Source organism: Meriones unguiculatus, chromosome X (genome assembly GCF_030254825.1).
Source record: "Meriones unguiculatus strain TT.TT164.6M chromosome X, Bangor_MerUng_6.1, whole genome shotgun sequence".
Lineage (NCBI taxonomy): Eukaryota > Metazoa > Chordata > Mammalia > Rodentia > Muridae > Meriones > Meriones unguiculatus.
In genome coordinates, this window is record NC_083369.1 from 89,879,914 (window position 1) to 89,904,389 (window position 24,476).

The 24,476-nt window shown below is 44.7% G+C and overlaps 1 protein-coding gene across 13 annotated transcripts in view; it reads left to right on the forward strand.

Moving 5' to 3' along the window:
- Bcorl1 (BCL6 corepressor like 1) overlaps positions 1-24,476 on the forward strand; it is a 64,842-nt gene that overhangs the window by 20,777 nt on the left and 19,589 nt on the right. For 11 of the 13 annotated variants that reach the window (XM_060375108.1, XM_021662524.2, XM_060375109.1 and 8 more), the window contains 7 exons: positions 491-620; positions 6,515-6,605; positions 6,839-10,120; positions 14,082-14,247; positions 15,315-15,395; positions 17,268-17,657; positions 21,428-21,651. In XM_060375108.1, the coding sequence (XP_060231091.1) occupies positions 535-620; positions 6,515-6,605; positions 6,839-10,120; positions 14,082-14,247; positions 15,315-15,395; positions 17,268-17,657; positions 21,428-21,651 (4,320 nt within the window). In that variant the 5' untranslated portion in view covers positions 491-534. The remainder of the gene's footprint in view (positions 1-490; positions 621-6,514; positions 6,606-6,838; positions 10,121-14,081; positions 14,248-15,314; positions 15,396-17,267; positions 17,658-21,427; positions 21,652-24,476) is intronic. The other 2 variants (XM_060375113.1, XM_060375115.1) reach the window with 2 other exon arrangements.

Genomic DNA, 24,476 nt, shown 5'->3' on the forward strand with positions numbered 1-24,476 from the left:
TGTGTGCTTCCTTTGGAGAGCTTAAATTGGCCATGTCACTCAGATCCTTACATACCCATAGATTATAGAGCAGCAGTGGAAGAAGACCCCCAGTTGTCTTTCACTGAACTTGCTGCTCAGGTATGGGCATAGCAGTCTAACTGGAGTTGCTTACACTAAATATATGTAGAGATACACTGTCCCTCAACTGTATGCCGTAGATTGAATTTTCTCAAACATTCACATATACGTGTCTTTGAAGATAATTTAAAAATCACTCAGGGTGATTGACAGTGTCCTCATCTCCATCCTGAAATGTGGATTCCTGGAAAGCTGGCGCAATCTTTTCCTTATTTGGACCTTCATTTTCCATAGCAGGCTGGCTTGTGAGAGTGATCACCATAGCATTTTGATTCGATGATTACCTTAATTTAAATGTTTCAGTGTAAAAGATGGTAAAAGCAGCTGTGCTTGTTCTCAGCTTTAACTTTTTGGTATTCTCTTTCCCCAGGGGGAGTGGCCACAGCAGATCTTATCTGGTGTTGAGTGGCTGTCATGATCTCTACAGCACCGCTTTACAGCAGCGTGCACAACTGGACCAGTTCTGACCGCATTCGCATGTGTGGCATCAACGAGGAGAGGTAAAGTTTCAAAGGTGGCATCCAGTAACCTGTATTCAGTCCCAGGTTGGGGCTAGGACCTGGGGACAAGATTCTTACTTGTTTCTGATTTTCATAAAACATGGTGGTCACCTACTCTCACTGTCCCTGTTCCAGTGAAAATGAGGAAGCCAATGTAGGATTTTTGCCACCTAGTATTATGTGTTTAGTGATAAAGAACTGTCAGATTGTGGAGTGAAAGGAAAGCTCAGGTGCTTGCAGTTTCTATTTCTTAGGTCAAAGTTTGGTGCTCAAAAGTTCATATAAGATATTTTCAGTTCTTATCCAAGGCTTAGAAGAAAGTTGGTCTCATCACATAGCTTTAGGGTGGGAGCTGGTCATTGACATTCTGGGGGCCAGTACTACCTGCATCAAGAAGCTAGAAAAATATGTCAGGAAGACCTTATGGAGTATCAAAGGGAGATGAGTTGCTGACCATAGCTTTAGTATAAAGTTCAGAGTTAGTGAGGCCTTCCTGGTTTGTGTGTGGGTGCTTCAGTTTTCTGTTATTTGGTTGGTCAAGAGAGGCCTTTTTAAGATTTTACATCATATGGTGATTATCCAATTGCCCTTCAGAGTTTATATTTTCTTTTTATATCCCTTGGCCAAATTGTTCTGTATGGTGGTTATTAAGCCTTTTCAAACTTCAAGGCATTGTTCTACCATGCTTGCAGATGTTTTAATCCATTGACTATATAAGTTCAAACACATCAGAGGAATTTCGATAGGACTTTACTCTAATTGTTTGTTTGTTTTTCAAGACAGAGTTTCTTTGTGGAGCCTTGGCTGTCCTGGACTCGCTCTGTAGTCCAGGCTAGCCTCAAACTCAGAGATCCACTTGCCTCTGCTTCCCTGAGTTCTGGGATTACAGGCGTGTGCCACCATGCTTGGCCCTTTCCCTCCAATTTAAGATCTAAGGTCTTCAAAAAGGAAAAAAAATAAAGAGCCTAGTTTAGGTCTTTTAAGATGCTTCACTGGGTAAAGATGCTTACTGTAAGCCTGACGAATTGAGTTTGATGCCCAGAACCCACTAGGCGTAAGGAGAGAATTGACTTCCACAAGTTGTCCTCTGACCTTGCACACACCTGTGTTACCCTACACCCAAAACAAATGAGTGAATGTAAGAAAAAATAGAGCTGGAGTTTCTCAAGTAAATCTAAAAAATATTCATACTCGGGGGGGGGGCTAATATCGATACTTTTGAAGGGAAAAAATGACTCTTTGTTTTTATATACTATTTTTTTGTGGGGGGGGTACTAGGGATGGAATGCTGGGAATCACGAATGCTAAGCATGTTATCTACTAAAGCTACACCTTCAGCTTCATGTTTTATGTTTTGTTTTTAAATGAGATTTTTCTTTAGTTCCTAACTAGAGAAGTGTGTACTTGTCTGAGATTAAGGTTAGGAGAATAGACCTTTTTTATTTTCTCAGTCCATTAGCACCTGGTAGCTTAAAGGTCCCTATACCAAGGGAATGTGTTAGAGATGGACTTTGAAAAGGAATTTAATTTTAGAATACAAAAATTAAAACCAATGAAAATAAGTCAAAATTTTTCTGGGACATAGCAGGAAAAAATATTTCCCTTTGTTCATGAGGTCTGTTCTTAGGTAATTCTAAGAGATGATCTTTGACAAGGCAGGGTGGTAGCCATGCCTTGTAAGTATGCACTGGCCATGGTGTTCTAGTCATAAGTTGTTCAACCTGATGTAGAGCTTTAGGTCTGAGCCTTCAAGAAGCTAGTGTACAAGCAAGGTGTGGTTCCTCACATATATAGTTTCAGTACTCAGGAGGCTAATGCAGGAGGACTGGGGATTTTAGACAAGCTTGGGTTACCTATTAAGTTTTAGGCTAGCCTTGGCTATATAAGTTAGCCCCTGTCTCAGTAAAACAGAGCTAACCCATGAAATTAAAAAGCAGTGGACAAATTACCTTGGTTCATTGCCATCCTATATCCCTTCCAAGAAGGGAGACAGATGTGAAATCTGATTTTCTCTTTTCACAGACCTTTCTTGGAATGCTAAATTACCAAATATGCCCAGTGGTTAAGATGACCTTTTAAACATTGTCTTTTCTGATCCCATATACTGTTTGTCACCTTCTACTGCAGTTACCTTCTACCACATTATAGCTGATTTCTAAAATGTAATCGGACCCTCTGTGTTTTTTGTTTTTGTTTTATTTTTTTTTTGAGACAGGGTCTCTTTTTGTCTGTTACCCAGTCCACCTGCTTCAGCCCAAATACAAAGATGTCATGTGTGAGATACCATGCCTGGTAATATATATATATATATATATATATATATATATAGTATTCATATATATTAATGTATATTCATATACATTGTATATATATAAATATATAAAATGTGTATTCATGTGCATGCCTGGTGCTCATAGAGCTCTATAAGAGGGCAGAGGGCATCAACTCTCCTGGAAGTGGACTTGTGCGCTCCCATGTGGGTATTGGGAATCAAACTCAGGTCCTTTGAAGAGTTGCCAGTGCTTTTAACTGCTGAACCATCTTTCCATACCCCAGCCCCAACCCTGTTTCAGAGACAGAGTCTTGCTATGCTGCACAGGAAGAAAAATCTTCATGTGTTAGCCTCCCAAATATTGCTTACAAGCATTGCCATCAGGTTCAGCTTTACTCTATGTAAAAACCACCTTCCCCCATCCTTTGCAACTTACAGACCTTACAAATTTAAGATATAAAGCTGTATTTAGGGATAAACTTAAAATTCTGTTGTAAAAATCTGTCCAGCTTCATCAAATATGGTTAAGGAGTATAGAATAGAAGGCTTAGCCTTTTTGTTGACTACAGGTGGTCAATCAGCGTCAATCAAACCTCCAGCTAAATCAGCTTGCCTCTAGCATTAAGTCATTTCTTCATTCAGTAAGCATTCTGTACAAGAGCAAACTGGTAGTCCATCTTTGTACATTGCTGGTGAGTGCTATGGAGTGGTGGGAACAGGTCCTGTGGTGTCCAGATGCAAGAATGATGCATTTCCTTGGGAATATCAGAGGACAGTGCCATCTGAGCCCAGGCTAGAGAGATGGTTAGGAGGTTGGAGTAAGGGCCAATATCCATATTTCCTTGAATGAGGAAGTCCTTGGCTGGAATTAAGGGGGGGGGGGTCCTGAAGGAGCAGTGGGACTTCAAATACAAAAAGTCTCAGGGGCTGGTAGGTAGGGTGCCTCATGTATTCTGGGTTGGATCTTTCTCTTAGACACTGTCCCAGGCCCAACAGGAACTGAAAAGTTCGAGTGTGACAGGTCTAGGTGTTAATCTTTAATAATTAGGAAAATGGCCCAGAATGGTTTGGGCTGGTTTTAGTTAAGTTTAACAAAGCTTTGAGCATACCAGCTTTCTTCTAGTGGGAAGAAACAATGGGACTGATTTCCAGTCCTGATTGGGGTCTCTTAGTCTGCTTTCTCCCTTACCTGTTCCCCCATAACCTTGCTCAGGTGACCCAGCCCCCACCACTGCCTTTCTGATCCCAGGCTCCCCTCTCAGCAGAATTGTAAAAATATTTTTTAAATATTTGCTTAGCTTTGCATCCCCTCAGGAGATCTGAAACATCATCGCACACATTTTCCCAGAGCTTGAGGGCTGGTGCTGAGGCTTAAGGCATGGTTGGAGTAGCCAGAAGTGCTGCTTCTATGCCACCACCAGTTTCTCTGCCTGGCTCTAGGCTTCCTTGGTAACTGCTGGGTTGCAAGAAAGTAGCTTCTACTAGGAAGGAAGCAGTATTTCTGCCCAAGGAGGAGCGCACCAAGCAGAGAGGGAGCTTGGTCAGTAGGGGAAAGAATGTAAACAAATGGTACCTTCCCACCTGGAGTTGTGGAGGGAGAGACTGCTAATTCCCCTCAATACCAAAGCCCTCCCCCCTAAACCATCCGTGGTGATTCTAGTTGAAACATGCTTCTTCAGCCCAAGACTGGGTACTTATAGCTCCTGCTTTTCTGGTCTCTCAGGAGTTGATGTGAAAGTGTGTTTTTCCCTTTCCCTGGGGCCCTCCCTCTCCCCTTTCTCAAGACCTCCAACTGCCTCTAAAGCCCTTGCCTTACAATTGTTCTGTTTGTTACCAACAGTCACTTCCAGCAGTGGAACCCTCCCACTTCTGCCACCCTAACTGCTTTTTAAAGGGGACAAGCCTTTCCCCTTTCATTAGCCCCTTCTGGTGCCCTGTAAAGATGGGGAGAGTCCTGCTATGATCTCCATTGCCATTTTTGCTTCTTTTGCCCCAGGTACAATTTGGGAGTCCCTGTTTCAGTCAGAGGGAGGGAGTAATTTGCAGGAGTAATACTCCTTGCTGGAGTTGGCTGCAGGCACCCCAAATATCCTTTAGACTAGAGTGGTTGGTAAGGCAGGGGCTGACTTTTCTTCAGAGGCTGTATTGGTTCTCTGGCAGGGCTCCAGAGATGGCAGGCAAACCTAAACAAAGAGCAGGCCAAGCCGCCCTATGATTTGCCCACCCAGAAAATTTGCTGCAGCTTTGTTCTTTGACCCCTACCTCCTCTACAGCCACTCCCACCCAGGGGCCGTGCTATTGGCAAGCTCCCCAGCACAGGGCCAGTGTGTTCTTGCCACACTTAAAGCAGCAACCTTTGAGTGGGCACTCATCCTCTGATTTTACTTTAGCAGTCCTTTTGTTTGTTTGTTTTGTCCAATATAATGTTTTTGAACTTTCTTCCCTGAAATTTAGAGGATTCTTTTTGAGCAGGTGGTGGGGTTGGGGTCAGGGGTACAGTTGAGTTTTTCTTCTTTGAGACCCCGCTTTCTGGACTTAAACCTTTACTTATGGCACATACCAACATGAACATGGAGTCTGTGGCTTTCAGGGCCTCCCTTTGGGAGGGGAGAATGTGGTAGTGCAGAGAGGCTGAAGGGCTGGTGCGCTCCATGTACTGTGAGAAGGGAAAATGCTGGCTGGAGTCAGGTAGAGCTTTAGAAATGTTGCTTTGGAGAAAAAAATGGTTGTTTGTTTTGTTTTGCTGTTTTTGAATTAAGACATGGTCTTAAGGTGTAGTCTTGCTGGCTTGAAATTCCTTATGTAGATCAGAGTCCAAGCTGGTCTTGAACTCAGAGGTCCACCTGCTTCTGCCTCCTGAGTGCCAGGATTTAAAAAGATGTGTGTCACCACACCCACTGCATTTTTGTTGTAGTTTGAATTGAGCTCTCCCGTGGCCCAACTGGCTTTTGAATTCCTTACCTTCCTGTCTCCACCTCTGAAGTACTCAAATTACAGACACATGACACATGCTCAGCTAAATGGAGTATTTTTAAAGAGCCTCTTAGTGTCAGTGACCACATGGCCTCAAATCAGTGTCATTGTATGCGCTGTGAATGTGTGTGGGCTGCAGACATGCCAGCCTGTAGCTGAACAGGTGATTCAGATTCGGACTAGACTTGAAAACACAATGGGAGTGATGATTTGCTTTGGAAGAGGTTTACCCTAATATGGCACTTCCCATGTAGACTTGAAATAAGATTGGAGTTTAAATAAAACTAATTTGCATGCCTTTGAGGCTTAAGGTTCACATCACTTTCGATTTGGGCAGTGCCCTGTATATCCGGGATTGAATGGTCAACCTGATGGATTAGCTCCAATGAAAAGGAGAAGGTGCTAAAGTGGGGCTCATCCACACTTTTTGTGAGAACACTAGAAAGAATGAGCATCTCCCAAATTGTAGTCAGACAAGGCTCCTATTCAGAAACTTGCCAAGCCTTGCTTTGCCTCGTTGAGCCCTCGACTACCCTGCCATCCCCAGTGAAATAGGAGGGAAGCTAGGCAAGCAGAACCTTTTAGAGGAAGTGTCAGAGGTCTAAGTCTGAGCCTTATGTCCCTTTTCTGGTTGTGTCTTTCCTGCCAGAAGAGCACCTCTTTCTGATGAGGAGTCCACGACAGGTGACTGCCAGCACTTTGGATCTCAGGAGTTTTGTGTCAGCAGCAGTTTTTCCAAGGTAAGGAGCTGTGTGTTGTCACATGATGCCTGTTAAAGGGTGAGCTTCTTGGGCCATGTGGCTGGTTTGGCCATCGTGTGAATGGGAACAAGAAGACAGAAGTTCTAGGTGAGATAGAGACTGCTGTGCACACACCCTGTACTTTGCATAGCAGTTACTTCTCAGGAGCCTCGGGATACTTGTATTAGCTACAGGTACCTTGCTAAGATGTGCATGCTATTCTGTCATTGCAGGTGGAGCTCACAGCAGTTGGAAGTGGCAGCAGTGCCGGAGGGGCAAACCCAAATGGCAGTACAACAGAAAAACTTGGGCACAGGTCAGAAGATCAGCCTGATGATCCCCAGCCAAAAATGGACTATGTTGGGGATACAGCAGAGTCCGAGGGCCTCCTGGTGCCACTGAGCAGCCCAGGAGACGGGCTTAAGCTACCCACTCCTGATAGCACTGAGGCCAGCCACAGTAGGGCCAACTGCTCCTGGACTCCCCTAAGCACCCAAATGAGCAAACAGGTTGACTGCTCGCCAGCCGGGGTAAAGGCTTTGGAATCTCGGCACAGTGTTGGGGAGAAGAATACTTTCATTTTGGCAACTCTGGGAACTGGAGTCCCTGTGGAGGGAACCCTGCCTCTAGTTACCACTAACTTTAGTCAGCTGCCAGCACCTATCTGCCCTCCTGCCCCTGGGTCGACCTCTGTGACCCCATCAGTTCCCGATCCATTCCAAGTTCCCCTCTCTGTCCCAGCCCCAGTGCCCCACTCAGGACTAGTTCCAGTCCAAGTTGCCACATCAGCTTCAGCTTCAGCTCCTTCTCCTCCCCTAGCACCAGTGCCCGCTCTAGCTCCAGCACCCCCCTCGGTGCCTACTCTCATCTCTGATTCAAACCCTCTCTCTGTGTCAGCCTCTGTCTTGGTGCCTGTGCCAGTGTCTACTCCCCACTCAGTCTCATTGCCACTGTCGGCTCCTGCTCCTACTCCTCTCACAGTCTCTGTTTCTGCACCTCCCTTGGCTCTGATCCAGGCTCCTGTGCCTCCTTCGGCTCCCACTTTGGTCCTTGCTTCTGTCCCAACTCCAGTTCTAGCTCCCATGCCAGCATCCACGCCTCCAGCAGCTCCTGCCCCTCCATCTGTGCCAATGCCCACTCCAACCCCATCCTCTGGCCCACCCTCTACCCCCACCCTTATTCCTGCCTTTGCTCCTACACCGGTGCCTGCACCCACCCCAGCCCCAATCTTTACTCCAGCCCCCACGCCCATGCCGGCTGCCACACCAGCTGCCATCCCCACCTCAGCACCCATTCCAGCCTCCTTCAGTTTGAGTCGAGTGTGTTTTCCTGCAGCTCAGGCACCAACTATGCAAAAAGTCCCTCTGTCTTTTCAGCCAGGGACAGTGCTGACTCCTAACCAGCCACTGGTATACATCCCACCTCCAAGTTGTGGCCAGCCACTCAGTGTGGCTACACTGCCAACCACTCTGGGAGTCTCTTCCACGCTCACACTCCCAGTCCTGCCATCTTACCTGCAGGATAGGTGTCTCCCAGGTGTGCTGGCCTCCCCAGAGCTCCGCTCTTATCCATATGCATTTTCTGTGGCCCGACCTTTGGCTTCAGATTCAAAGTTGGTCTCTTTAGAGGTGAACAGGCTCTCCTGTACTTCCCCATCCAGCAGCACTAACAGCCAGCCTGCTCCTGATGGAGTCCCTGGACCTTTGGCAGATACCTCCCTCACCGCTGCTTCTGCCAAGGTGCTTCCAACTTCACAGCCTTTGCTGCCAGCCCCCAGTGGGAGCTCAGTCCCACCACACCCCTCCAAGATGCCAGGTGGCACTGAGCAACAAACAGAAGGGACTTCTGTTACCTTCTCTCCTCTCAAGTCACCTCCACAGCTGGAGAGAGAGATGGCCTCTCCACCCGAGTGCAGCGAGATGCCTCTTGACCTTTCTTCCAAGTCCAACCGCCAGAAGCTTCCATTACCGAACCAGCGTAAAACACCTCCCATGCCTGTGTTGACCCCTGTGCACACCAGCAGCAAAGCCCTACTTTCCACAGTCCTGTCTAGGTCTCAGCGCACAACCCAGGCTGCTGGCAGCAGTGTCACTTCCTGCCTGGGCTCCACGTCTTCACCTTTTGTTGTCTTTCCAGAGATGGTAAGGAATGGAGACCCAAGCACCTGGGTAAAAAACTCAACTGCTCTGATCAGCACCATTCCTGGCACATATGTAGGAGTGGCCAACCCAGTTCCTGCATCTCTGCTGTTAAACAAGGACCCTAACCTGGGCCTTAACCGAGATCCTCGTCATCTCCCTAAGCAGGAGCCTATCTCCATCATTGATCAAGGAGAGCCTAAGAACACTGGTGCCACTTGTGGCAAGAAAGGCAGCCAGGCTGGTGCTGAGGGACAGCCAAGCACAGTCAAATCCCGTTATACCCCAGCCCGCATTGCCCCTGGGCTTCCCGGCTGCCAAACCAAGGAACTGTCTTTATGGAAACCTACAGGGCTGGCAAATATGTACCCACGGTGTTCCATCAATGGGAAACCCACTAGCACCCAGGTCCTGCCTGTTGGCTGGTCACCATACCACCAAGCATCCCTGCTTTCTATTGGCATTTCTAGTGCCAGGCAACTAACCCCCAGTCAGGGGGTGCCTATCAGACCCACCAGCATTGTTTCTGAGTTTTCTGGTGTGTCATCCCTTGGTTCCAGTGAAGCTGTTCATGGCCTTCCTGAGGGACAGCCACGACCTGGAGGCCCCTTTGCTCCAGAGCAGGATGCCGTCACAAAGAAGAAAACTTGCCGAATTGCTGCCAAGCCTTATGAAGAACAAGTCAGCCCTGTCCTCTTGACTCTCAGCCCTCAGACAGGGACTCTGGCACTGTCTGTTCAGCCTAGCAGTGGGGACATTGGAGTAAATCAGGGATCTGAGGAATCTGAGAGCCACCTCTGCTCTGATAGTACTCCTAAGATGGAAGGCGCCCAGGCTGCCTGTGGCCTGAAGTTGGCAGGAGACGCAAAGCCTAAAAACCAAGTGCTGGCTACCTATATGTCCCATGAGCTGGTCCTGGCCACCTCCCAGAACTTGTGCAAGATGCCTGAGCTGCCTTTGCTACCTCATGACAGCCACTCTAAGGAACTCATTTTAGATGTGGTTCCAAGCAGTAAGAGGGGTCCCAGCACAGACCTTTCGCAGCTTGGAAGTCAGGTGGATCTGGGGCGGGTGAAAATGGAGAAAGTGGATGGTGATGTGGTCTTCAATTTAGCTAACTGTTTCCGGGCTGACAGTCTCCCAGCAGCTCCCCAGAGGGGCCAGGCTGAAGTTCGGGCTAAAGCTGGGCAAGCTCGAGTGAAGCGAGAAAGCGTTGGGGTCTTTACTTGCAAGAACAGTTGGCAGCCAGATGAAGAGACAGAATCTCTGCCACCCAAAAAGGTCAAGTGTAGCAAAGAAAAGGAAATTGAGGAAGAACCACAGCTGCCACCACAGCCACATGAGAAGCCCATGGTCCGGAGTTCCCTGGGGTCCAAGGTGAGTGCCAGTGCCTGACCTAGAACTCCCAAGGCTCTGCTTCACTTGTGGGTCTCTGCTGCATTTGACCCTCTCTCTCCCCAGTCCTAGATAGTGTTCTTGAGCAGCTTAGCTGTGTGAGCAGAGCTGATGACTGGGAGGTTTTCCCTTTTTAACTCATGTTCTCTGTATATGATATTTTCACCTGGAAAGGCCATAGGATAGAGGAAATTATTTCATCCTTGGGACCAGGGAAGCCATTATTCAAAATAAGGTTGGAAAGCAGGAGAAAGTATCGGTGAAGGAAATCACTTAATCACAGGCTCTTCCCCAAGGAGCAGTTCTTCCTGGTTCTTTAAAGATGACTGACTACTGGCCTTGGCCATTTGGGACCCAGGGAGGAAAGGATAGGGTCATTTTTGCCCCCACTTCTTCCTAGCTCTGTGACATTGATTAAGGGTGCCACTTAATCTCTGTTACCCTCAGTTCCTTCATCTCTGCAGTGAGACAAATAATTGTACTTAGTTAGAGGGTTGTTGGAAAGATTAAATGAGATGTTGATATGAAATATCAAGAACAAGCAAATTGATAGGGATAAGAAGTTGCCTGATAATTGCCTAGGGCTGGGGAGGATTGGAGATTTGTTGAGTAAACCAATTAATGGGAATAGGGTTTCCATTCAGAGTGGGGAGACAATTTTTATACTAGGTAAATGGTGATAGTTCCACAATTCTGTGTTTATGCTGAAAACAGTTGCATTGTATGTATGTTAGTAAGTTGTTGCAGCTTAGCTCAGTAAAGCTGTTACAATTAATTAGATAATTAGATGGCATACAAGTGCTTAAAATATCATTTGGCACATAATTAAGTGCTCAGTCCCTGTTAGTGGCTGCTTTTGTTTTTAGTATCACAAACAGAATGGCCCCTGCCCTCATGAAGCTATGTCTTATGATGTTGACTTAATGACAAGTAGGTCTAGCCTTTCCTGTATGAGATGACTAGTTCAGTGGGCCAACTGAGAAATAAAGGGGAGCAGAAATAAAGTTACAGGAGAAGGAGAAGGCAACCAGCATTTCCCGTTCTTTTTCCTATGGATACCAACTAATCTAAGTGTTATTATTAGGTCCCATTTTCTTCAGAAACATGTGACAGGCTGAGATTAGGAGTTATTTCAAAACAGCCCATTGCTGGGGATGGCCAAGAGGCAGAATAAGCTCCTGTTAACTTGCTTGAATTATTTTTCTTTCAATTTTTTTTATTACATGTATGTTTACTCTCTGTGCTCATGTGTATGTGTATGGTACATTTGTGCTACAGCATCTTTGGGAAATCAGAGAACAGTTTTCAGCAGTTCCATTTCTTCTGTGTGGGTACCAAGGATCAAACTCAGATTGTCACATGTAGCAGCAAGCACCTTTACTTCCTAATCCATCTTGCCTGCCAAAAAATTATGTTTCATTTGATGCTGGCTATATTTTATTCTTGTCCTTTGAAACATTTCAAAACTCTGTTAACCCAAATACCGATCTTTTTGTTGGTGGTGGCTTTTCAAGACAGTTTTCTTTTTTTTTTTTGTATCCTTGGCTGTCCTGGACTTCATTTGTAGTCCAAACTGGCCTCAAATTCACAGAGATCCACCTGCCTCTGCTTCCCCAAGTGCAGGGATTACAGGTGTGCACCACCATGCCGGGCCCAAACACCAATCTTGATTTCTTCATCCTCTCAACTTCTTGTGTGGTTGGAGTGCATCATGTATTTTTACTTTCACTCTTGCCCTGGCAGATGATACAAACTGAAATCTCTTCTAGATGTTCGGTTTTACTTTTTGTTTGTTTGTTTGTCTACCTTAGGTAGCAAAAGTTAATGATCTCTACTCTAAAGAGGGTATGTTCAAATTTATGTGCATTTAACCTTATTTCCCCAGCCTTAGAATAGTTTTTGTTGATGTATGTGAAGGTCAGATTTTAAGGAGTCAACTTTATCTTTCTCTCTTCTCCCTAGTTTTTTGTTTGTTTGTTTGTTTGTTTTGTTTTTTTGTTTTCTAACACTTTGGTTCATAGGGACTGGCAGTAACTTGATTTTTATTCAGCTTAGTTCTCTGCTAAGTGAGCAGAGGGGGAGAATCTGATGGGTAATGGGTACTCCCTGTGCCTGGAGAAGTGAGGTTGTTTTTTTTTTTTTTTTCCCCCTCAAATCTTCATCAGTTAAATAGCTGCCATCCTGTTTTGCTGGAACTAGAGATTGATCACCCTACTGGAAGGGGATTTAGATGTGACTACAGGAAAACACATGTAGTAGTCTTCCATCCCAGTGACTAAGTATCTGAGAAAACAGTGAGAGAAGAATGGTTTGTTTTGGCTCACGGACTCAGAGATATAGTCTCTCATAGTGGGAAGAGTATAGTAGGGCAGAATAGCAGCTCATGGCAGCCAGAAGGGAAGGAGTGAGGGAAGGAACACAGAAAGAGAATGAATATGAATGAGCATATGAATGAATGCATGTCTGTAGTCTGGGCTCTCGTCTTCCTACTTTGTGTTTGTGTGTGCTCATGTGTGTGGGTGTTCATGTATACAGGTACCTGTGCAAGCCAGAGGTCAGTCTTGGGTGTGATTCCTCATATCTCTCCACTTTGTGTTTTGAGACAGGGTCTTCCTCTGGAAAAAGGAGCTCATCAGTTAGACTAGAGGGATCCACTTAGCTCTGTCTCCTCAGTGCTGAGATTTAAAGCATGTACTACCACACTTGACAACTTTTCTGGTGATGAATCTTAGGTCCTCATGCTCTTGTAGCAAGTACTTGACCTACTTAACTACCTCCCCATCCCACCAATTTTCCCTTATCCATCTGGGCCCTGAGCCTATGGTGTGATGCTCCCTACCTTTAGGGCAGGTCCATCCTTAGCTCTCTAGGAAAAACAAAACAAAACACAGATCTGCCCAATGGCATGCTGTGCTAGGGGCTTGTCAATCCAGCCCAGCTGATATATATCAAGTAGGATATTTTTTATTGTATTTTTGAGACAGGGTTTCTCTGTGTAACTCTGACTGTCCTGGAACTCACTTTGTAGACCAGGCTAGCCTTGAACTCATGGAGATCCACCTGCCTCTGCCTCCTCAGTGCTGGGATTAAACATGTGTGCCACCATGCCCAGCTGCCTTTGAGTATATTTAACTCTTCCTGTCTTCTTAAAACCTAATTTCATTTCCACGTGTGGGCAAAAGCCTATGACTTGACCCTTCCTAAGAATGGAGAGTGTTCTTTATTTTTATTAAATTAATTTATTTATTCACTTTACATTCCACTTGTATTCCCCTCCTCCTCTCCTTCCATCCCCCTCCCTCCTTCGTCCCCTCATCATTCCTCCCCTATTCCTCATAAGAGGGGAGCCCTCCTATACCCCCACCCCAATTTATAAGGACTGAACATGTCCTCTTTTCCTGAGGCCTGGTAAGGCAGTCCCATTACGGGGAGTGATCAAAAGCTAGTAAGTGAGTCCATGTCAAAGGCAGCCCCTACTCCCATTACCAGAAGCCTGAGCTGCCCATCTGCTACATGTTTGTAGGGGGCCTGGGTCCAATCTATGTGTGGTCTTTGGTTGATGCTTCAGTCTCAGGAAGCCCCTCTGGGCCCTGGTTAGTTGGCTCTGTTGGTCTTCTTGTAGAGCTCCTATTACCTCCAGGTCCTTCTGTCTTTCCCCCCACTTTCCTACAAGACTCCCTACACTTTGCCCAATGTTTGACTGTGAATCTCAGCATCTGTTTTGTTCTGCTGCTGGGTGTAGACTTTCAGAGGACAGCTATGCTAGGCTCTTGTCTGTGAGCATAGCAGAGTATCGTTAGTAGTGTCAGGGGTTGGCTCTCTCCCATGGGGTGGGTCTCAGGTTGGGTCAGGCATTGTTTTGACGTTCCCCCAGTCTCTTGTCAGAGAACATTCTTAAGAAGCAAAACTGACCTCAGATCTGATTCATTCTTCCTTTTCATAGTGTTGGAAACTGCCTGGAGACACCCAGGAACCCACCAAGAAAAGCCCCAGAGGGGCTTCAGATTCAGGAAAAGAGCACAATGGAGTCAGGGGAAAGCACAAGCACCGGAAGCCAACAAAGCCAGAGTCCCAGCCTCCAGGAAAACGAGCCGATGGTCATGAGGAAGGTAGGTCCCAAGGGCCATGCACGACCTTGTAGCCTAAACTCCAGAGGAATCCAGTGGAATTTTGTTAGGGAGAGAATAGCTGAGAGATTGAGTAGAAGTGGATCCTTCTCTGCTTTGGGGTAGAGATAGAATTGGAATCTCTGAAGTCAACAGCCAAGGAGAATGGATGTGTTCTGACCTCATAAATGAGAGTAGCACACATTCTGAAGTTTGAATGTTGAACAAGGTGGTTTGTAAACAGAGAGATAGCAGTCCTGCAATAGAGTCACCTACCCATTTCCATGAGGTGGGATCTAGGCTCAAAGAAGAAGCAGATGTAAGAATACTTAGATAAAACCAGCAGAATTGAGATTCATTACAATGTTTTCTCTATCTTTTGATATGCTGGAAAACTCCCATTCTAAAAAGAGAAACAAATAGCTCACTAGCCAGCTAGCTAGAAAGGTTTAGTGATGTCTCAAACCCTTTTTTATCAGTTAAGGATACCTAGAATGTTTGGGTTGGGTATGAGGTATACTTGACCTGTATGCTCTGCTGTAGATGATTCCTCACTGCCTTCGTAGGAGATAATCCAGGTATTCCTGGCTACAATAGTCTATGTTCGTGATCTTGCCCATTGGACATGACATACCTTTTCTATGTAGCTCTTGTACACCTCTTTGCATTTGACCACTGCTGCCTTCCTTAACTTGTTTAGGGTCTGTCGAGGTTGATCTTCTATGGGACAGGCAACAGCTCATTTAGAACTTGATCAACATAAAACAACCTCTGCATTATATAGGCAGAGATTGTACTTTGGGGAATGCTGTTGAACTGATTATGTATATTGCCTTTATTAGTGTCAGCAAAAATGACTCAGACACCAGTTTTCAAAAACCACCATTCCCAAAAACAGATGGGTATTGGTAGTGGCATAAGGAGAGTCAATTGGGTTAAACCAGGATAACTGCAGGGTCAGCACTAGCCTTTTGCCTTTCTCATTTGAACATCCTATGTGGGCTTTCTGGTTTATAGATTTCTAATCATGATATTTCTGCCTTCTGCCCCTAAACCACACATCACTCCAGGTTCTTTGGAAAAGAAAGCAAAAAGCAGTTTCCGTGACTTCATCCCTGTGGTTCTGAGCACTCGGACACGCAGTCAGTCTGGTGAGTATGACTAAGTAAGAGTAAGAACTTGCACTGGCATCTTTGAAAAAGTAGACATGTGGCTGTAATGATTTTGATGTTGGTGCAAGTAGACAGTTGGGATTTTGCTTCCCTGTGCCAAAATGACAGGCACTTTGAAGAGACAACAGAATCTTGGGTCAGGGCAGAGGGATCACTCACAATTTTAGGACAGTTTGCTTAACTATGTTAGATTAGGGATTTGACATCATCTCTTGTTGAGAGCCAATGACAGAAAGAAGAAAGGCCCCTGCCACTCAGGAAATTTGTGCTCCAAAGTTTTGTATCTCATGATCATTGGGGCCCACCTCAAGTAAAAACATTCAACCTTTAGGTTTTAATCTTATCACCCTATGTGACAGGCATTACCAGAATTGGAAGGATCATTTGCTGTCTGGGCAAGCACAATCGCTTTTGGTCTACAGAACTTATATTGGTTTAAATCTAAAGATGACAGTTGTTTACAGCTGTGCTCTTTTCTGCTGGCTCTCTTTTGGTACACAAGACAGAGATGGTTGCCTGCATTCACCCAGATTTCCATGCAAATTGGAAGGAATAGAGAAGCATGGCCCAATGAAAAGTCAACGATCTTATATCCTGTTAACTTTCACCTTAGCACATGGCGAGCCTTATGGTAATTGGGGCTTACATTGGTGGCCTGGAGGCCTCAAAAAGTCCTGAAGTATCCTCTGAATCATCAGAGAGTGATTACATTGTGGCCAGTCTCATTTTTGTGTTAAATACATTGTGCTATATTTGAGTCTTTGGAAATTTCTGCATGATCTCTATGGTAATTCTGAATTAACCAGAATATTAGATTAACTAGAACACTGTGTTCCCGCCTCGTCTGTATAGTACAAAGTTTAGTGAGATAGTTGCTGTCTTTACGCATTGTAACCAACTTGAAGCTTTGGTCAAGGGTGCCTTTTTTTCCCTCCAATCATTTTTTTTTTCTTCTGCTGACCCTACTGGGGTATAGAAATTGTTGGGTTAACAGCTGGGCTTTGGGAGAAACATAGCAGTGTTACTTCTAAGGAAGCTGGTAGATCTTTTGTAGTGTAAAATCAGGGCAATTTAGGATTGTGCTTTTATTGTTAGAGTTAAGGGTAAGTGGGGAGAGAGAAAATAGCCTCTTGGTGACCCAGAAGAACAAGAAAGATGCTGTTTGTTTGGGGTTGATCAGAAGTAGAGAGGGTATGCTTTTCCAGCAGGTAGGAATAGCTGCAGTGGATGGGCAGACAGGCTAGAGAGAAAACTCTACCCTTGAACTTCTGGTAACTCTGTAGGAGGTGGGATCAGTTTAATGAAAGAGGGCCCACTGTGTTCCACTAGGACCTGCCTGAGTCAGGCTGCATCATATTTGAAAGGGACTCCTTGCTTCTCTGTCAGAGACACTCTTTTGTGATGATTCTATTTGTCCAGAGTAGGTGTGTTGGCTATATTGGTGGTATCAAAGAGTTATTAGGGCCTAGGTTGTAATACCACGCTTCCTTACCCCATTGCCCTCCAAACAGCAGAGAACGGTGTCTCTCTCCTGCCCTTTATGTAATGCTTGGCTCCTGGGAGGGTTTATCTGTTGAATTCAAGTTAACACTGCACCATGGATGAATAAGGATAAGTTTTTAGTACTTCATAATTTTATGGTATTTGGAACTCTTTAAAGTAAGTACTTAAGAGTGAAAGACTTCTTTTGAGCCCCAGAATAGTCCTTTGACATAACTGTACCACTAATAACTGACAAAAGCCTGATCTTGAACCCAGTTCTACAAATTCCTACTGCAGGACAGTTGTGTCAATACTGTATTTAATCCCTCAAAAAAGGACCTCAATGTTTTCTGTGTATCTCATGCATAGGAAGCATCTGTAGCTCCTTCACTGGTATGGCAGACAGTGACATGGGAAGCCAGGAGGTCTTCCCTACAGAGGAAGAAGAGGAGGTGGCTCCTACCCCAGCTAAGAGGAGAAAGGTGAGAAAGACCCAGAGGGACACCCAGTACCGCAGCCATCATGCCCAGGACAAGACCCTGCTGAGCCAAGGCCGCAGACATCTGTGGCGAGCCCGAGAGATGCCCTGGAGGACAGAGGCTGCCCAGCAAATGTGGGATACCAATGAAGAGGAGGAAGATGATGAGGAAGATGGCCTGGTGAAAAGAAAGAAACGGAGACGACAGAAGAACCGAAAATACCAGACAGGAGAGTACCTGACAGAACAAGAAGAAGAGCAGCGGCGGAAAGGGAAAGCAGGTAAGGCAGCCTATGGGGCTGCTGTTCTGTCGTGATGTCTGGGAAACTTTAGGCATGGTGGCATTCATACCACCTCTTCACCACCTGAAGCCCTTAGGACTGATAGGAACCTGGTGCTATGGTCTTCAACTGTTACAAGGGGGTCACTCATATCCATCTTAAGTATGTGGCTTTGAATTGAGAAGGAATGAACTCAGACTAGCTTAGAGGTGAACTGAGGATTTGGAGACCCTTGTTGCTTTTTTTGTTGTTGTTATAGACGTCTGAACCTATGGTCCAAACCATGGTGACATTCTTGCATGGGCCAGTGTCATACTAGGGAGTTCTGTCTGGTTAGCTTGAAGGAGTCAAGTCTTTGTAGAATATAGGTTCTCTCTTTTGTAATATTGGGTTTAAAAAGTAAGAAGAGCCATGTGTGATGGTATAAAGCTGTCATCTAAGCACCCAGGAGGTTGAAGAAAGAGGACATTGAGTTTGAAGACAGCCTGGTTACATAGTGAGACCCTGTCTCAAAACAAAGAAGGAGGGCATTGATTGGCTTCCATACCTGGGATACCTCTGCTCACAACCTAGAAGGAAATGTAGTAGCTCTAAAGGCAACAACAAAAAACACCTGAATATGTAAAACTCTGCTTCCTGAGCTGAAGCCATGGGAGTTTTTACGAGTCAAAGTTTTGAGGTGACATAGGTGGCATAGCATTTGTTGTTCCTGAGCTGTGAAAGGAAGCAGTTCAGAAAGAAAACCTTCGATGGCTGTGTCAAATGCTTGAAATATGATCATGGAGGGATAGACTGTTGCAAGAAACTTGCTCATACCAGTATACTACATTAAGGTCCTTTCCCATAGTGGATTTCCAATTGAGCCAAAAGCCCATCTCAGGGTTCCAGAGGAACATATTTATCTCTCCTTATTCTCTGACCTCTCCCCATGAAACAAGTCGATTGTCTCTTACAGTATATTCATTCTGAGCAGCTGATAAATGTGTATAGTCCTCTTATTAGCCAAAACAAAAGAAACTCACATTGAATAGGCAGGTGATCCAGGGTATGCTATAATGCAAAAAAGGCTTAACCTCATTTCTTACTCTGTTCAAGTGGAGCTGTATATGATACATATCCCTGCACTTGAGAGTAATTGAGCTCATTTTCATCAACTCTCTGATCAAGTGAGACAATTTTCACCTTCTTTTGCTGGAAATGTAATGAATTGGTCATGAATGAGTTGTCAAACCATTGGCCTCTGCCTCTTGTTAGGATGCTGAGAAGTTTTTGTATCACTCAGTCCTCCTTAATGAAGGCTGCTTTTCTAGCTTGGGAGCTTCTCATAGAGTTATCATCTTTCTTTTTCTTCTTCCTCCTCTTCCTCTTCTTCTTTTTATGAGACAGGGTCTCTCTGTTATATAGCCTTGGCTGTCCTAAAATATGAAGAATAGGCTAACCTTGAACTCAAAGAGCTCTAACTGTCTCTGCCTCCCAAGTGTTAGGATTAAAAGCATAAGATACAGCTTCCAGCTTGAGTTATCAGCTCTTTCAATGAGAAGGACCTCTTTGGAGTTGCCTCGTCCCATTTGCTACCCAATACGTAATGTAGAGAGATAAGTTGCCACGGCATTCATAATTCAGAATAGGGGCTTAGCTAGCCTTAGCTAGAACATTTAGAGTAACATGGAGAACACCAGTGATCAATGTATCTTGCTTGTTTTGGGCAGCCCAGACTCTTGAAAAGTAGATCACTCTCCTTCTCTGAGTACACAGAGAAACCCTGTTTCAGAAAAAAATGGGAAAAAAGAAACCTGCTAGAAAAGTAAAAATCAGTTTTGTGCAATCAGTTTTGTCACTGGATATATCAGCCACACTCCAGGGCAGGCCCCATACCAATCATTAGTTGGGTAATACAAAATAAGCTCCATGTTTGTTTGTTTGTTTGTGGGCTTTTTTGCTTACAGTTTTTTTTTTTTGTTTGTTTTGTTTTGATTGTTGTGCTTTGGTTTTTTGGAGAGAGAGGGAAAGGACATAATGAAGTTGGGTACATAAGGAGGTAGAAAGGATCTGGGAAGAGTTGGTGGGAAAAACATCAAAATATATTGTCTGAAAAAAATTTTAATTAAAAAAAAAATCAAGGGAAGAAAGTCCTGAAATTAGACTGTTCTTGCTGGAAATGTCATTTGAGACCACATAGCCCAGCATTTCTTGGACACACTGTGAGGACCCACTAATTCACAGAGTGGAAGGGATAGTATAATAGCTAGGGCTTCTTTCTTATATACATAAGCTACAGCCAATTCTCCAATTCTTTTTCATTGTTGATGTTATTGTTGTTTTTGAGACAGGCTCTCTCTACATAGCCCTTGCTGTCCTGGAACTCTATAGACCAGGCTGGCCTCAAACTCACAGAGATCTATCTGCCTTTGCCTCCAAAGTGCTGGGATTAAAGGCTTGTGCTGCCACCCCTAGTCAATTCTCCTGTCTTGAATGAGGACTCCTGTACTTGCATCTGTCCTTGGCAATTTCACATATAAGAGTCCATTTCAAATTGGGGGGGGGGTGTGAGTGGAGAACTCTGGGATATTGACTCCTTTATTTCACAAGTGGTAGAAACTGAAGTTGCACTTACTTATTGATCTGTTGTGTGCTAGGCTTGGTATTCCATCTTCTAAGAGAGATACCTTGTACCTATAGACCTTGCACTGAAGTCATATAATATTGATGTCTTAATCTTTATAACACTTTATAGAACATTTTGCTTGTATAACCTCAATTAATTCTGCTACCATTTCTGGGACTTGAATTATATTCTTCCCATTTACAGATGAAAAGCCGAGGTTCAAAGAGGTTAGGGTTGTTTCTACCCCATTACCATAGTTAATGGTAAGCCAGGGATAAGAATGCAGTTTTTAGCTGGTTAAGATATTTATGTACAATGCGCAAAGTCTTGGGTTTAATTCCCAGTACCGCATAAACTGGCTGGGGTGGACTATAAGTGGAGGCAGGAGAATCAGAAAGTCAGAACCATTCGCTACAATGTTGAGCTCAAGGCTGATAGTGCAACAACACATACAAGGTGGAAAGAGAGGACTGACACCTGATGTTGGCCTCTGTAGCTCCTCATTACAGCACCTACACTCACATACAACTACATATGTATACATCCACATATACAAGCCATGCATGTCTATTGCTAATAGATACAAGTGAATGGTTTATGTCATCTACACAGAGATTTAGGGTAGACCCTATGGTGTGAGGCTTTTGCTAGTGGAGTTTGCAGTAGACCTTTCAAAATTACAATTCCAGACACATGTTTTTGCCATGTACCAGTGATACCAATGACTTGATTTCCAATTAAGGAAAACAGTGTCTTTATGACATTACACATAAGTTAAGCAGGCCCATACTGGATTGGGGGAATTTTTGTTGTATTGATCTTAGTGCCTTCAGACAGTGACTAACAGGGAAGCCAGAGGTGGGGAGAACAAAGGTTCTACTTTGTACTTAAATCCCACTGTACTTGATATTTCAGCAAAACTGCTCAATTGGTTTTTATTTTGGAGAAAGAAAGGGGATGGAGAAAAGGCTGAAAAGAGAGTCTTGTTTGCTCTGCACTATGGGGAGATCCTTTTAAAATGGCTTACATTTGAGGGGCCAGCTAGATGGGCTGCCCCCTGCTGGCAGGGCTGGAAACTGTCTCCTGCAGATAGAGAGATTTGTACAGTGAAGCACTAAAGAATGGTGTTCCATTTCTCCAACATTCTTTCCTTTTTCTTGTTTAGATTCAAAGGCCCATAAGCAGAAGACTTCCTCCCAAAGTTCAGAACATTGCCTCCGGAACAGGAATCTTCTCTTGTCCAGCAAAGCCCAGGGGATCTCGGACTCACCAAATGGTTTCCTTCCAAATAACTTGGAGGAGCCAGCCTGCCTTGAAAATTCAGAAAAGCCATCAGGAAAACGAAAGTGCAAAACCAAGCACATGGCAAATGTCTCAGAAGAGGCAAAGGTATGTGGCCACTGAAGGGGTCAGGATGAACGACATGAGCTAGAGAGGCAGGTTTTCTGCCAGATCCCACTGGCAGTAATTTGCTCAGTGAGGGCGAAGGAAGCAAGTAGACAGGGGAGATTGACTGGTGTGTATGAACATACTCTTTAAGGGTTGTGGCAGTTTTGAAGAGTGGAAACTAAAGTTGTAGTTAACAACTTTAGTTTAAGGTTTAACCCCTGACTGAGTTCTTTCCCCAAACCATCTTTGTATCTCCTTTGAATGAAAGACTATGGCAGTGTGCTAGCCTGAACAGATTGTTAGCATCTATTCCAGCTTTGTCTGAACTTAACGCACCAGAAACCAGTTACAGAGCTCTCTGAAACAATCAAACTAGACTGTATAAGCCAGTATTTTGTTATCTAGACCAAGGTTTCTTGTGGTTCCAAGTTAGCTGCTTTCCCCACCCTGTCCCATGTTCTTTTACCTCTAGAGGAAGTCTATCAGCAAATGAATTGGGTTCTTACCAATGAGCCAGGCAAGCGTTCTTTGACCCCTTTTCAAAATCACCAGTTCATTTGGTTCTGATAGTCATAACACTGGTGCTAGTGTGAGGTTCTACAATGTACCAGTAAAGAAAAATAAGACAGTCCTCATGTTGTGTGAGTTTTCCATTTGAAGGAAGTGAAGGTCCAGTGTGTACTTATTATAGTTATCTGTCATTGACAACAGAAAATCAAAAGATGACATTGGGCTGCTTTGGTTAGCTATGGATCTTATGCTTCTGTCTAGTTTTCAAGTAGGAATTCCTGAATGATATTAGCAAATGATAGATGCTTGTTTTTTCCCCACCCCTTCCTCATGAATCCTTGTTGCAGCTTAAACAAAGCACTCAAGTCTATTTGCTCATCTTTAAAAATGGAGCTCTTTCTGTCTCACAAGGGTACTTGGGGGAACAAAAGAGGCAATGGCTGTGATAGGGTTTGATAACCATAAAGTGTTCTCTGAGGGTTGGTATGCATCCTTGCACTTTAGGCAGAGACAGAAAGGAGAAAACTAGAGGTACAACATGACAACTGTGACCTGGCGTGGCAGGATATCCATTCCCTGCAACCCATAGACTAAGAAAGCTAGGGACCCCCTGGATGAGTGCAGAAACATGCTTTGTACTTAAGTGCATCTTTCCTGTTGTCACTTTTTATTTGATGTATGTATTTATATTGTGTATATACACACATTAATGTGTATAAATGCAGACTCATACCATAGTACAAGTGTAGAGGTCAGAGGACAACCTTGAGTGTAGGTCTTTACTTTCTGTTTGTTGTTTTTTGCTACATACACTGGGCAAGCTGGCATGAAATTTTCCGTGGATTCTGTTTCCACCTCACATTTTCCCAAAGAGTGCTGGGTTTATAGGCACTTGTGTCTCGAGTGCAAATTTTTACATGGGTTCTGGGGTTTCAAACTCAGGTCCTCATGGTAGTATGGTAATTGCTTTTACCCACTGAGCCATCTTCCCAGCTCTCCTGTTGTCACTCCTAATTCCTTAGTGCTTCTTGGAGATATGTACTTGTGTTCCAGTCATTTTATAGTAAGGAAGGTAAAGGACTCGTGTGAGGTGACTCAGTGGTCCTGCTTGCCAGAATCAGGACATGAAACAAATTGTCTGCCTCAGAAGGAGCCCTGGTGGTCAGTGTGCCTTGCAGTCTCTGGGTTGGTGCTTTCTGCCCATTTCTGGGAAATGGGTTAGTGGGGAAGAAAAAAAAAAAAAAAACTGGCACCTTTGGACAGTTTTGAGAGAGGCAGAGGTCCCAGGGCCCTGCCCTCCTTCCCATATTTCCTGGACACTCAGATGGCCCCATCCCACACAAAGGTAAGCAGCAACTTGACACTAAGCAGCGTGCTCTTATGCTTCTACCTGGTTGTTCTGTCTGGCAATGTGTCTGCTGAAATGTTTTCCTGGAGAGGGTCTTGTCTCTCCCCAGGGCCTCCCTTCCTTCCTCCCACCTTTCTTTCCTGGTCATCACTATCTGCTCCAGTTACCTCCATGGCATGGGGCTATGTAGTAGGAAGCAAAGCATGGGGAGGATGGGGGACATACCAGGGCATTGGACAAGGGCTTAGAGCCAGGGGGAAAAGGAGAGGGGTCGGGGTCCCCATACTTGTTCTCACTCCTCTCCCTGTCAGGCAGCCTTCTTGCCTGCTCTGGCAGTCTAGTCTTCAGAAAGAAACTTCCCTTTGGAGCCTGGGTTAGCTTAGCAGAAACCTGGGTACACTGCCCTGTGTCTTCCAGTCCTACCATTGTATTGTCCATTTTCCTGGCTATAACAGTATCATACCCCCATAGTTGATTTCTTGCTAGGGATTATACTGATACCCCTTTGCCATGGAAACTGATTAACACTTCTTGAGATTCTCAGAGGGCACAGAGTTCCTGGACCTGCTTATTTTGTCTGTTAGTGCTTTTCTTGACTTTATGTGATTTTCTACCTAACTTTTCTGATGACCCAGAGCTTTGTACATGCGTAGCTTGAATCAAGCTAATACACAATTGTGATAGATAATATACTCAACTCTGACTTCAATGCCATAAGCAGCAAAAGAAGTGACAGTTTAAAGTGTGCCCCTGAGGAACATAAGAACTAACCAGAGAGCTAGGTGGAGAAGGTAAAGAAGGGTTGCTTGACTCCTGAGTTGAAGGTCAGCTTAAGCAAAGTAGTGAGACATGGGTCACTTCTGAGGATAGAACTCTCAGAACATTTGTAGTACATAGCCTTTGCAATCAATTGTTATCTCAAGGAAAGAAAGTAATGCTCGGAAGGATTAGGCTGTACTGCAGGTAT